This window comes from Balaenoptera physalus, assembly GCF_965194825.1.
Source record: "Balaenoptera physalus genome assembly, chromosome: 12".
NCBI lineage: Eukaryota > Metazoa > Chordata > Mammalia > Artiodactyla > Balaenopteridae > Balaenoptera > Balaenoptera physalus.
Window position 1 is genome coordinate 93,992,351 of NC_138897.1, and position 14,025 is coordinate 94,006,375.

General features: G+C 45.4%; 1 protein-coding gene across 1 annotated transcript in view; it reads right to left on the minus strand.

The window, feature by feature from the left end:
- The window catches only part of TMEM132D (transmembrane protein 132D), a 690,149-nt gene that overhangs the window by 91,704 nt on the left and 584,420 nt on the right, over positions 1 to 14,025 (minus strand). Inside the window, exon 5 of the mRNA XM_082418220.1 lies at positions 5,383 to 5,523. Within this exon, the coding sequence (XP_082274346.1) occupies positions 5,383 to 5,523 (141 nt within the window). The remainder of the gene's footprint in view (positions 1 to 5,382; positions 5,524 to 14,025) is intronic.

Consider the following 14,025-nt stretch of genomic DNA (forward strand, 5'->3'; position numbering starts at 1 on the left):
CTCTTATTTAGGAAGTGGTGTGGTGGGATTCAAGTGTTTGAGCAGTGTCATAAGGAACTGACTTTTCTGCACAGCGGTTCTGGCTTCCTCTGTTGTTTTTAACTCCCTGGCAGGCTCTTTTCTCAAGATGGACCCTAATAACTCCAGCATATCCTCTCAGGGATGAGGAATAAGAACAAAAGGAGATAAAATGCTTCTCTTGCAGGAGTTCCAGCCAAAGTCTCAGGACTGCATCTGATTGGCTGGGATTGGATACTGGGTCTCTCCCTAAGCCAATGACAGTGTCCAGAGGGATGCAATGCTTTGATTGGCCATGACAGGTCACATGGCCGCTGAAAGCTGGGATGGACACAATACCATTTAAATTGCATGGATTTAAAATAAATGAGGGACTTCCCTGGTGGCGCAATGGTTAAGAATCTACCTGTCAATGCACGGCACAGGGGTTCGATCCCTGGTCCAGGAAGATCCCACATGCCGCGGAGCAACTAAGCCCATGCGCCATAATTACTGAGCCTGCGCTCTAGAGCCTGTGAGCCACAACTACTGAACCCGTGTGCCACAACTACTGAAGCCCGTGTGCCACAACTACTGAAGCCCGTGTGCCTAGAGCCCATGCTCTGCAACAAGAGAAGCCACCACAACGAAAGGCCCGCGCACCACAACAAAGAGTAGCCCCTGCTCGCTGCGACTAAAGAAAGCCCACCGAGCAATGAGGACCCAACGCAGCCAAAAATAAAGAAATTAAATAAATAAATTTGTAAAATAAATTAAATGAGCCACTGGTATGAAATACACACTGTGGGAATACAGTCAATAACTATGTATAATATCTTTGTGTGGTGACAGATCATAACTAGACTTATCGTGGTGATCATTTTGAAATGTATAGACATATCAAATCACTAGGCTGTGTACCAGGAACTAACATAGCGTTGTAGGTCAATTATACTCCACAACCAACGCACCAACCAAACAAAAGAGATGAGATTTGTGGTTACCAGAGGCGAGAGGTGAGGGTAAGGGAATTGGATGAAGACAACCATAGGTACAAACCCTTAGTTATAAGATGTAATAACTAGGGATGTAATAATGTACAACATAATAGACAGAAGTAACCCTGCTGTGTGTGATACATGAAAGTTAAGAGAGTAAATCCTAAGAGCTCTCATCACAAGAAAAAACACTTCTATTTCTTTAATTATGTATCTATAGGAAGTGATGGATGTTCACTAAACTTATTGTGATAATCATTTCGTGATGTATGTAAGTCAAATCATTATGCTGCACACTTAAACTTATACAGTGCTGTATGTCAATTATATCCTAATAAAACTGGAAGAAAAAAATAAAATAATTAAAAAAAAGAATTCTGAAAAAGAAAAGAAAAAATTTGCACAAATTTACTGCAAAGACATGGAGGAATTTTCTAGAGAAAACCAGGTTATTGTTATCAGAAAAATGGTAAATGAAAGCTGGAGAGACAAAGCATACGTGTCCATGATAGGAATCAGCAGTGCTTCCTAAAAGCTGTACAACCAAGACGAAATGCACAATGGATGATATACCCAATTCATAATAAATAACCAACAAATAGACTTTCTGGAATATAAAATGACATGCAGAGTGTTGCAAACCGGAAGCTGATAAAAGTGTAAGTAATAGACCTCCCCAGGGGTATGTGTGGTTTCTGAGATCCTTCTCTTCTGCAGGTTCACCTTCATAGTTTCCTTAGTGCTTTCCTGGGGCCGTGATGGAGAGGGTCCTCAATAAATGATAAACCAGATCAAACGGCATATGGTTTCAATGATAAGAAATAGCAACGTGGAGCAGATTCATCACAGACTTCATGGAAGAAGCACATCTTCAACAGGACCTTAAAAAGTAGGAACAACTTGGATGGGTCAAAGCAAGCTGGTCAACGGTCTCTTGGTCGAACTTCCCGATCGTGGTTCAATAAATGCTCGTTTGAGGAAATAATAATAAAGTTAAGTAAACCACCCCTCTGCCTAAACTCTTGCAGTGATTATCTGACATCTACAGGACTCAAATCCCAGGACCCGGCTTCTGTGGCTCCCCCACATCTGAGTTAGACTCTCTCTCCAACTACATGTCTTCACATATCAGCTTGTGATGTTTGACTAGTGAAATGAGACCCAGTTTCCTTATTTTTCAAATGAGGATCTTGCCCGTCTCTAGAAGTGAAGACCATCACTGTGCCTGGCACGTTGTAAACGCTTCAGAGAAGGGAGTTATTTTTATCATTATCATGAACAATCATCCTCCCACATTCAAGCCATGCTGAGCTCCAGTAGTTTTCCAAACATCCCATGATCGCTCACGCCTCTGTCCACTATCTTAGTTTGGAGGCTCTTTTTTTAAAAAAATTAATTAATTAGTTCATTTATCTTTGGCTGCGTTGGGTCTTCATTGCTGTGCACGGGCTTTCCCTAGTTGCGGCGAGTGGGGGCTACTCTTCGTTGTGGTGTGTGGGCTTCTCATTGTGGTGGCTTCTCTTGTTGCAGAGCATGGGCTCTAGGTGCGTGGGCTCAGTAGTTGTGGCACACGGGTTCAGTAGTTGTGGCTCGCGGGCTCTAAAGCGCAGGCTCAGCAGTTGTGGCGCACAGGCTTAGTTGCTCCGTGGCATGTGGGATCTTCCCGGACCAGGGCTTGAACCCATGTCCCCTGCATTGGCAGGTGGATTCTTAACCACTGCACCACCTGGGAGGTCCCAGTTTGGAGTCTCTTGAAAGCAGAGCCTGAGACAAGGATTAACTGTAGGCAGGAAAGTGGTTCATGGCAGCAGATGTGAGAAAGGTAAGGAAGACTAGAAGAGGAAGGAGGGAACAACAACAAAACGTGTGTTTTTGATTTGGTTGTGCCTGGAGCACGTGGGACTCAGCCCTGCTGGGGGCTTCTGAGCAACTGCATAGAAGGCACAGACGTTCAGAAGGATGGAGACGGCAGCTGCTCTATGGGTGTAGGGTTGCCCCTGGGGATGCTCACTCCCCAGAAGACTGAGAAAGCTCTCCCAGCTTTGGAAATATCCCTGAGACAGATAAGCTGAGAGGCTCACCAGGCTCTAGGGTGGGACACCGTCGGAGCATGTGCAACAACTTTCTACTTCAGTTACAGCTGAAATCACAGGGGGCCAAGGTAATACGGCCACACAGCACCAAGACCACCTCTGACCACCTTCCTTCAAGCTGTTTCCTCTGCCTGCCATGTCCTTTCATGTCTTCTACAATCTAGCCAACTGGATGTGTATTCATTCTTCAGGTCTTAATTGAAATATTTCCCCTGAGAACGCTTTCATGATTCAGTTATACATTTCCTCTTCAGCGTTCCTTGTTCATTACTGCACTGTTCATTCATTCATTCCACAAACATCTGCTGAGTACCTACTACAGGCCTGGCATTGGTGTAAGCGACGGGGATACAGCAGCAAATGAAGGGGACCAAGGTAGCACTGCCCTCATGGAGTTTACATCCGGTGAGACAGTGTGACAATAAATAAAATGAAAATTTTGACTATATAATACAGTTGAAGACATATAAATATACGATGTACAATTATATAGACTAGACTATAAATAGATGACATATATGAAAAAATATGATGGATAAAGAGGAAGCAGGGATGGAGAAAGGCAGGGCTGTGTGAAAATTTTACAAATTTGTTCAGGAAAGGCTTTGGCAGGAAGGTAAAGGAGAGAGCAGGCTGGGCAGCCATCGAGGGGAAGAGAGTTAGCAGATGCGGGGGGAGAAAGGGTTTCTGAACTGTAAGAGGAACAGCAAAATCTTCAGCGTGGCTGGGACAGAGGTAGCGAGAGGGAACTTGGCAAGAGCGAGGTCGGAGTTGAGGCAGGCGTGGCCGGCTGGGCTGCGCTTGCCCCGTCCTCGTCAACACTTTGACTTTTCCTTTGAGACGGGAGGAAGCCAGTGGATGGTTCCGAGCTGAGGAATGACATCACCAGGCTTGCACTTGGGTCAACCCGGCTGCTGCATGCGGCCAAGGTGGCCCCTGGGAAACCAACCAGGAGGCCACCGCTTTGACCCAGGAGGGTTACGGTGGCTTGGAGTGGGGTGGTGGCAGGACACCACGGGGAAGGGGTGGCTCCTGGCTCCTCGGTGTGTTCAGGTAGCACTGCCAGCAGGGTTTGCTGAAGGATTGAATGTGGGAGACAGAGAGAACGGGAAATCCAGGCTGTGCCCTGCTGCTGCTCTGACCCACTCGAAGGATGGATGTGCTATGTCCTGACGCGAAGGGGCTTCTGGAATAAGTGGGCGGCGGCGTGCCATGTAATGCGTCACAGGGCTCCGTCGTCTTCCCCCACCTCTGCCTTCTCTCCAAGCAACTAAGGACAGGTATGTGCCTCTAACTTGTGGCCCTAACATCTGAAACGGGACCCAGCGCTTAGCGGCGATTCAAAGCTGCGTTTGTCCACTGCCCTCTCGTGGGTGGAAACGCACCCTGGGGTTCTCGTGGGGGCAGAGAGGTCCTGCGGTCCCTGCGCAGAACAGGCAGGAAGGCCAGTGGGCTCTGCCTAGTCCCGGGACCCCAAGGATGGGAGTCCCCCTCCCCGGACCGCACCCCTCGCCAGCCTGGGGCGTTTGCTGGCATCTCACAGCATCAGAGGAGGTGCCGGGATGCCTTTGTGTCCACAGTGGGTGGTGGCAGCGTGACAAACCCCTCTCCCCTGCCGACTGGCATCGTGCTACAAGCTGCCTGGCAGAGCAAACTCAGTCTCCCGCCTGGCGCATCCCCCAGAAGGCCTTTGTTTTAGATCACTTCTGCGTTCAATTAAAAAGGAGAAAGAAGCAGCAGGAGGAAAGGAAAGAGTCTTCGGCACTTACACAAGGACTGGCGGGAGCTGGTCACCCCGTCCCTAAGTCAAGGAGAATTCTGCGGGTTGGCCAGGGAAGCGGAGAACGGTTGTGAATCAAAGCTGGGGGTAATTGTATACTTTATACCCACACTGACTTTCCACAAACGCTTTGGGCACTGAAATCACCTCAGAGCGTGTCTGCATACGTGCTCATCTAGCTTCTGACGCCCCCTTCCCTCTCCATCTCAGCCGGGCGGTCGGGGCACAGTCACCTCTGTTAGGATGGTGGTCCCTCATCCCTCGCGACCCCCCCAGGAGGTGGCGAAGAGGCCACAAGCGCTTGGAAACGCGGAAGGTCAGAGCATCACAGACCTAGACTTCTCCCCAGACCAGTCCTCGCCCTGTTCTATTCCTGGGCAGGGAATGCAAACGGCAGGATAACCAGAGCGGGATGGGGGGGGACCCCGGAGGGCCCCGTGGCCCCAGCGGGTCGACGAACACTTATGCCGACACGACAGCGCGTTTCTGCGGGGGCCGGGAGGCGTCCACTTGCCTTAATGACGTCTTCGTCGGAAGACCGGCACTCCACAGACTTGAGCTCTGTCACGGCGCCGTCCTCCTCCACGGAGACCACCTTCACCGGCACGGCCACCGTCTTCCCAGTGAGGATTGCTGTGTTCAGAATCTCCGCCTCCTGGAAGACCAAACGCATCCCGCGGTCACAGCCCTGCACGCGCGCGTGCGGCCCGCCTTCCCCAGCGGGAAGCGGGAATTATGGTAACCATAATTTGTTTTCTATGTCTGTGATTCTATTTGTTTGGAAAGAAGTTCATTTGTATCATTTTTTGTATCATTTTTTTAGATTCCACATATAAGTGATATCATATGATGATCTGTCTGCATGAGTCCCTTCTTCTTGGCACTGGGTACACAGGTGACTTTTCCCAGACACTGAGCGATAATCCTTACTCTGCACTTCTCTCCCCAGTGCGCCCATGCCTCCTTCGGCTACTCTTACACTGTTGTGGCTTGTGAACTGGCACAGTCCTGGGAGAGCATATGAGCCCATTTCTCAGATGGAGAACACTGAGCCCTAGGAATCTCATTCTTCTCTGCAGGGATTGTCACTTCCAATCACGTGGAAATCAAAGTCCCTGCGTAACCCGAAATCTCTGTATAACAAGACTTCTGAGCTCTAGCCCATGGCATTCTCAGTTCAACCCCCGTTCATCACATGTCCATCATGTTCTAAGAGGTTCTGTGTCAGCACACACACCGAGTTTCCTCTGTCAGTCTGAACTTGACTGACCTAGCCTTGGTACAGCAGCAAGAAAACATCTGGACAGGCCCTAGGAGCTGTTTAGGGAGGCTTTTACATCTCTTAGAGACAGGCTTGCAGAGATTCTGGTTCATTTGGTTTTCATGTGAAATCACAAACGCCTGTTTAGCCGCACGCCAGAAGAAGGCGTAGAAGTTTATCATCTTAAAATTACATAACCGTTTTCCTTATGTTAACTTTCCATTTCTTATATAAGATCTTATTTTTCCTTTATAGGACTTGGTTCATTTTATACTTAGCTCATTTGGTTTAGCCTTTGGAAATGATAATATATATATATACACATATATGTATATAAATATATATTTTGTTCCTTTATTTTAATTCTAAAAGACAAGACGACAGTTTGTAATGTTCCTGAATTTCAACGACCATGCCTCAAACTGTCTGAATATGCATAGGCCTCCAAATGCCCCATTGCTTATGCACCTTTTTTTTCCTCCCCTGTGGGTTCCCAGCCAGATTTTGTTTTATTTTGGGTACAAACATAGTAAAAGAATAAAGGAGCCTAGTCAGAATGTGACGCTACTTTCCGTTGCCTCTGGGAAGGAAAAAGGCCAGGCGTATTTTTCTACTCTAAAGGGTAGAGATCCAAAGGAACTATTCTTCCTTTGGGAAGAAGTGGAAAAAAGCATTTTAACTCTCGGGCCCAAACTGGCCCACTTCACAGGGAAAAAACAGACTAGGGGAGCAGCATTAGGAGACCAGTATCAAAGGAAACAATTCTGCACATCAGTGGTGGAAAAGTAAACAGCATGTCTGCTCCAACTCAAAAGGCCTTTAATGCATTTGCAGTCAGGTCAGTATCACGAGAAACGACCCCAGGGTAACCAATGAGCAGCTGTGAGCCCGCACATCTGGGGTGTTTCCTTATCCTCTAAACAGAAAGCATATTCTGCCTGCAGGATCTCGGTGGGGATTAGGGACTGAGATTTCAGGCTTGGTATTCCCCTGCCTTCTCTGTGCAATTCTTTGACATTGAGAACCTTCTCTTAACTCTGCTCAATATTCGGTAATAACCTAAATGGGAAAAGAATTTGAAAAAGAATAGGATATATATATATATATATATATATATATATATATGTATATATATATGTGTACAGAGTATATATATAACTGAATCACTTTGCTGTACACCTGAAACTAACACAACATTGTTAATCAACTCTACTCCAATATAACATAAAAATTAAAAAAAAAGAAACCTAGATCAAATCCACCCCATAATCCATGGACTTCATGGTTATACAAAGCAATATATTCCCTACTGCTTTTTTTTTTAAGTTATTGCTGTGTTTTGTTTGAATTAGTTGTTTGTTTCTTTCACTTGCATTAATAAAGTTTTGAGTAGTGCAAAAAATAAAATAAAAAATAAATAAGGTGGAAGAAAAAAAAGAACCTTCTCTTGTGCATCACTGGCTTTCTCCAGGACGTGAATGGTGTGTGGATGGCTCACAGAAGTCTCTAGACAAGAGGGTGGTGGTGAAAGTGCCTGCTGAGCCCTGGCTTGGGCTGAGACGTGATCCCATAAAACCCTTGAACTCAGCTGCCTTATTGCCATGAGTTCGCCTTATCAGAACCCCTGAGCCTAGGAAACAAAGGCAGCATCTCTTGAGAAAGCTCTGTGTCAGTTCTTACTGATAGTTCCATGCTCGCCTTCTGCCACCTGGACATCCTGTTCTTGCCAGTAAATCCTTCCTGGGAATCTGACAACACAGCTGCAGAACTTCAGGGTCACCAGAGGATAGGAGGGAGTGTGGGTGGGGAAAGAGAAGCTGACTGTGGCACCAGAAAAAGGGACAACCTCATGAGTGAGGCCACGCATCCTTTTCTTGGAATCTAACTAATTATCAGCTATTGTAAGGAAACAATAACCGTCCTCATTTTGCTGGAGAAATGATGACCCGCATCTCGGTTTGGAAAGCCCCTAGAATAGATGCTGGGACGAGGACTCAAGGGCCATTTGTTTGGGAGGTGCAGGAAACTTCAGGAAGGGAGTGGGGAAGGGATACAGGGAGGAAGAGGCAGCCAATGAGGGTGTGTGTCCTGCCAGCGATCACAGTGGAGGCTGGAGCTTAGGCCTGCAGGGGTTGATCTCTTTTACGAAATATACCGTGCATTTTATATATTTCAATATGTTGAAATGGATTATGATATATTTCCCTGCGGGGAAGTTATCTGAAATACACCCTTAAAAATAATTCCACGGAGGGGCAAGGGAGCTGGGGTATTTATACATTCGTCCAGCCTGCTGTGTGTGCAGGCAGACAGGCTTCGACAGTCCCAAGGAAAGGTCCTGGCAGACGGTGACACTGGGAATTGGTCTGGAAGGGTGTAAGGGAAATGCATGCTGCATCGACAGTCTGCTGTGACTTAAGTGTGAAGTAATTTGTCATATGGAGGTCTAACGGATTGGAACCAACATTAGAGTGTTTGTTTGTTTTTTAAAAATTTCCTCCTGCTTCTAGGATTCCAATTTTCTCTTTGCGTATGAGCCCCGTCATTTGTTCATATGCACTCTTGAAAATTAATTTTAAAACAGAGGAGAAGATAATGGGTACAGGAAAACATTACAGGAGATGGGGAACAGTCTAAAACACGTCAAAAACAGAAATAGACTCACAGACATTGAAAACAAACGTATGGTTACCAAAGGGGAAAACAGGACAGAGGGATAAATTAGGAGTTTGGGATTAACAGAGACACACTACTATATATAAAATAGAGAACCAACAAAGACCTACCGCATAGCACAGGGAAAACTATATGCAATATCTTGTAAGGGGAAAGAATCTAAAAAAGAATATATATGATGACTGAATCACTTTGCTGTACACCTGAAACTAACACAACATTGTAAACCAACTATATTTCAATTAAAAATTTTAAAACATACATCAAGAGATGGATCTGTGTGTTAGAGACAGTTTGTAACTCACCCAGTGTGCATTCTGCCTTCCTGCCTACTTACCAAAATGCCAATTTCGTTTGAGGCTGTAAAATGCCCAGCTAAAATTATTACATTTCTTTGGCTGCACTTAAGCTGTGACACAGTTCTGGTCTGTGACATATAAATGGCAGTCACTGGGTGAAGCTTCCATGGAAGTTTTAAAAAAAAAAACAGATTCTGAAGGTTGTTTCGTGCTACCCCTTTCTTCCTTCCCACTGTGCACAGATGATGCCAGAGTTGGCGCTGCCTCTTGCACCCCCAAAGTTGGAGTTTGCTGTTAAGAGCCACAAGGTTCAGTGTAGTTGGTTAAGAGTGAGGAAGCTCATATGGGACCATTGGGTTCAAATCCCACCTTTGACACGATGCACTGGGTGACCTTGGGCAACTTAACTCTTTTTAAAAAAAATTTTTTTATTAAATCTAATTTTTTTTTTTGACTTTTTGGCTTAGTTCCCCAAACCCGCGCTCCCTGCATTGGAAGTGCAGAGTCTTAACCATTGGACTGCAAGGGAATCCAACTTATTTAACTCTTGGTGCCTAAATTTTCTCAACTATAAAATGGGGGTAACAGTACCCACCTCTTGCGTTTGCCCTAGGTTTAGGTGAGTTTATAATTGCAGAGTGTTTACAACACTGCCTGGTGCCTAGGAAGTTCTAAGTGTTCGATAAATACAGTAAGTCCCTTACATACGAACCTTCAAGTTGCGAACCTTCAAAGACGCAAACGTGCGTTCCATCAACGTCCGGCGTGAGTGAAATTGCAGCTCACCCTCCGTCTCCTAATTGCTGACGACCCTTCAGCTCTACCATCTCCCACCTCCTCTCCCTCCTCTGGTCAGTAACTCTTCTTGCCTGTTCACTCGATGCCAGTCCCTAGATGCCAGCTGTTGTACTGGTACTACTGTACTTTTCAAGGGACTGTATAGTAAGGTTAAAAATGTTTTCTTTATTTTTTGTGTTTGTTTTTTATGTATTATTTGTGTGAAAAGTATTATAAACCTATTACAGTACAGCACTATATAGCCGATTGTGTTAACTGGGTACCTAGGCTAACTTGGTTGGACTTCAGAAGAAATTGGACCTACGCACCTGCTCACAGAATGGACCTCAGAATGGACTTACTGGACCCAAAGGTGCATGATGACTGCAAAGGAGTAGTGTCCCCCAGAATTCCTGTCCTCTTGGAACCTCAGAATACGACCTGATTTGAACAAAGTCATTGCACATATAATTAGTTAAATGAGGTCATGCTGGGTTTGAGTGGGCCCTAATCCAATGACTGGTGTTCCCCACAGGAAGAGAAAACACAGTCAGAAGCACAGGGAAGATGGTCCTGTGAAGATGCAGGTGGAGATGGGAGGGATGCAGGCACCAGCCTAGGAGTATCAAAGATGCTGGCCCCCACAGAAGCTGGAAGAGGCAGGAAGTGTCGTTCCCAAGAGCTCTCAGAGGAAGCATGTCCTGTTGACAGCTGGATTTTTGATTTGGAGATTCCTGAACTGTGAGAGAATAAATTTGTTTTTTTTTTTTTAATTGAAGCATAGTTGATTTACAATGTTGTGTTAATTTCTGCTGTATAGCAAAGTGATTCCGTTATACATATACATACATTCCTTTTCATCTTCTTTTCCATTGTGGTTTATCACAGGGTATTGAATATAGTTCCCTGTGCTCTACAGTAAGACTTGTTGTTTATCCATCCTATATGGAATATCTTACGTCTGCTAACCCCAGACCCCCAGCCTGTCCCTGTCCCCTGCCCCCTTGGCAACCACCAGTCTGTTCTCTATGCCTGTTGATTCTGCTTCTGTTTTGTACATAAGTTCATTTGTATCATATTTTAGATTCCACCTATAATTGATATCATATGATATTTGTCTTTGTCTGACTGACTTCACTTAGTATGATCATCTCTAGGTCCATCCATGTTGCCGCAAATGGCATTATTTCATTCTTTTTTATGGCTGAGTAGTATTCCATTGTATATACGTACCACAGCTTCTTTATCCATTCATCTGTTGGTGGACATTTAGGTTGTTTCCACGTACATTTCTGTAGTTTTAAGCCACCGCATTTGTGGTGCTTTGTTAGGGCAGCCCCAGGAAACTAGTACAATGACTGAGCCCCCAGGAGAAGCAGTCTGGATGCTAGATGCCCCGCAGCACTAAGCTGGGACTGCTTCCTCTGAACACATCTGGAGAGAAGACTAAAATCCTGCTTATTTCATCCTTCTGTGTTTGTGTGTCCTGTTACTCACAGATAATCACAATCCTATCTGACACACCCCGGAAGGAAGAAATCCTCATTAGTTTTCACAGGTCTTAGGCTGAAATAAGCAAGTTAAATTGCCTATTGTCCCGTAATGAGAAGAAAACAGTGTTTGGACCTTCAACATTCCTGTGGCTTTTGGAGATCATTTTAACACGTGGTTTTGAAACGATCCCACAGATGTTAAACTGGACGAATGCGGTTGGAATAGAATAAATGCGGTGTCAGCCGCATCCACTGCTTCTTCTCTGAACGAAAGCATCATAGATGAAGCTTCGGGCACCCCATTGGAGGAGCGCAGAGAAGGACAAACGTCCCATTAAACAAACAGAACGGAGAACAAATGGAAGCACCGCCTTCGGCTACGATGTGCGAAGCTTGGCTCCACGTCTGCATCTGGGAAAGTTGGAGGCTTATCTGATCAAAGCGGCACGAAGCCCCATCTCTTTACCTCCAAGCGGGGCGTTTCACATCTTTTAACTCAGTGAGAGAGAAATTTGAAAGATGGGCGTTATGAGGAGGTGGCAATAAAAGTTAACTGGCACACTCAGCTTGATTTTACTTAGATTTGCACAAAGATAGCATTTCCTCTGGGGGTTTATAAGGACAGAAGAAGAGGGTGTAAGTTCTCCAACAAACAAGATTTGAGTGAAATATCAAAGTAAATTTCCTTATAATATTTTTAAAGGAAAATAATGCGTTCCTGGGATGGACAGCTTTTGCTTTCACCTGCCCCAAGTCCTTCTGCGTAATAGGACTTCAGTTTTCCTTTGGGGAAACCATCCCTTCTTTTTAGGACTGAAAATCACCATAACCCTGTGTCGCTGGCCACAGAAGTCGGCAGACCTCTCTGAAGCTACGGCAGTCAGGTCCTCCTACCCTGGATTTGAACTTCATTCAAGGAGAGTGAGGGCCAAGGATGTTTCGATTTCGTTCGTCCCATTGGCGGCACCTGGAAAAGTCTGTCATTTGTCCTCTTATCTGTATTTCCACTAAGGTCCTGGTTCCTGCCTTTTAAACTATTTTATCCACTCTCTGAGAGAGCCTGGATTCATTTGATAAATTCCTTTTTTAGAGGGTAGAACTTATGTTACATGTTCTCACCACACACACTAGTAATAATAATAATAATAATAATAATAAAGGGGAGGGAGGAAACTTTGGGAGGTGGTGGATATGTCCATGGCCTTGGTAGTGGTGCCGGTTTCACAGGTACTACAGTAAGTCCCCTACATACGAACGAGTTCCATTCTGAGAGCGCGTTCGTAAGCCCATTTTGTTCCTAAGTCCAACAAAGTTAGCTTAGGTACCCACCTAACATAATTGGCTATATAGTACTGTACTGTAATAGATTTATAATACTTTTCATGCAACTAATACATAAAAAGAAACAACACAAAAAATAAGGAAAACATTTAAAATCTTACAGTACAGTCCCTTGAAAAGTACAGTAGTACAGTACAAGAGCTGGCACACAGGGGCTGGCATCGAGTGAACAGGCAGGAAGAGTTACTGACTGGAGGAGAGAGAGGAGGTGGGAGATGGTAGAGCTGAAGGAACGTCAGCAATAGGAGACGGAGGGCCAGCTGCAATGTCACTCACGCCTGACGTTGATGGCACAGGTGCTGGTTCCTTGCTGGATTCAAGTCTATCCACCCTCTTGAAAAAACGATCCAGTGATGTCTGGGTAGTAGCTCTTTTTTTCTCGTCGTAGATGACACGTTAGCACTGGATTGCATTCTGAATGGCTGCTGCAACCTTCGTGTACCGTTCTACGTTCGGGTCCTGTGCCTCCAAAACTAACAGTGCCTCCTGAAATGAGGAAAATCCCCTTGCCATTTCCTGCGTCGTGAATCTCTTCGGTTCTTCAGTTACTTCTTCTTCCTCTTGTTTCTCACGAAAGCACAACCACTTGTAGAGGATGCACGCACGTGACAATGTACGCCAGACACGTGAACTAACTTATGTGATTGGACATGTGGACGCACGTTCACGGCTTTGAAAGTTCGCAACTTGAAGGCTTGTATGTAGAGGACTTACTGCATATACTTATCCCCAAACTCATCGAGTTGTATACTTTAAATACGTACAGCTTTTTACATGTCAGTCATACCTCAAACGTGGTTAAAACAAACAAACAAACAAAAAACAGAATCATTTTCTTTTGCTTACAAAGAATCCTACTTGATAAAGTCAACCAGGAGACTTTAGATGAAAGCACATTGTTTTATAGGGTTTCCTTCTAATTCTTACTGAGAGGCAGACTTTTTATTTCTCTAACGATTATCAATTTGTTAGCCAATTTGCAAACTGGATACTGCATTAGTTTGAGTTTTCCCCCAAAGCAGAGCCTGAGACAAGGCTCTGGATTGAGTTAATTTATTTGCAGGGGGTGGGAGTGAGGGGCGAGGCATGGGAGGCAGAGAAGGAGGGAAAGCCAACAGTCGGGTGTGCACAGGCTGGAAGTACTCATCCCCCAGGGGTGTAACCTCCACACTTGGGCACAGGCTCCCAGGATGTAAGAAAAGCCCTGGACCCACCTGTGGGAAGTTGTCTGAATGACTCAAGCTGGGACCAGGTCAGGGAACTGCCCAGAGGAGGGCTGAGGGCACGGGACAGGGCACCAGCGACAGCAG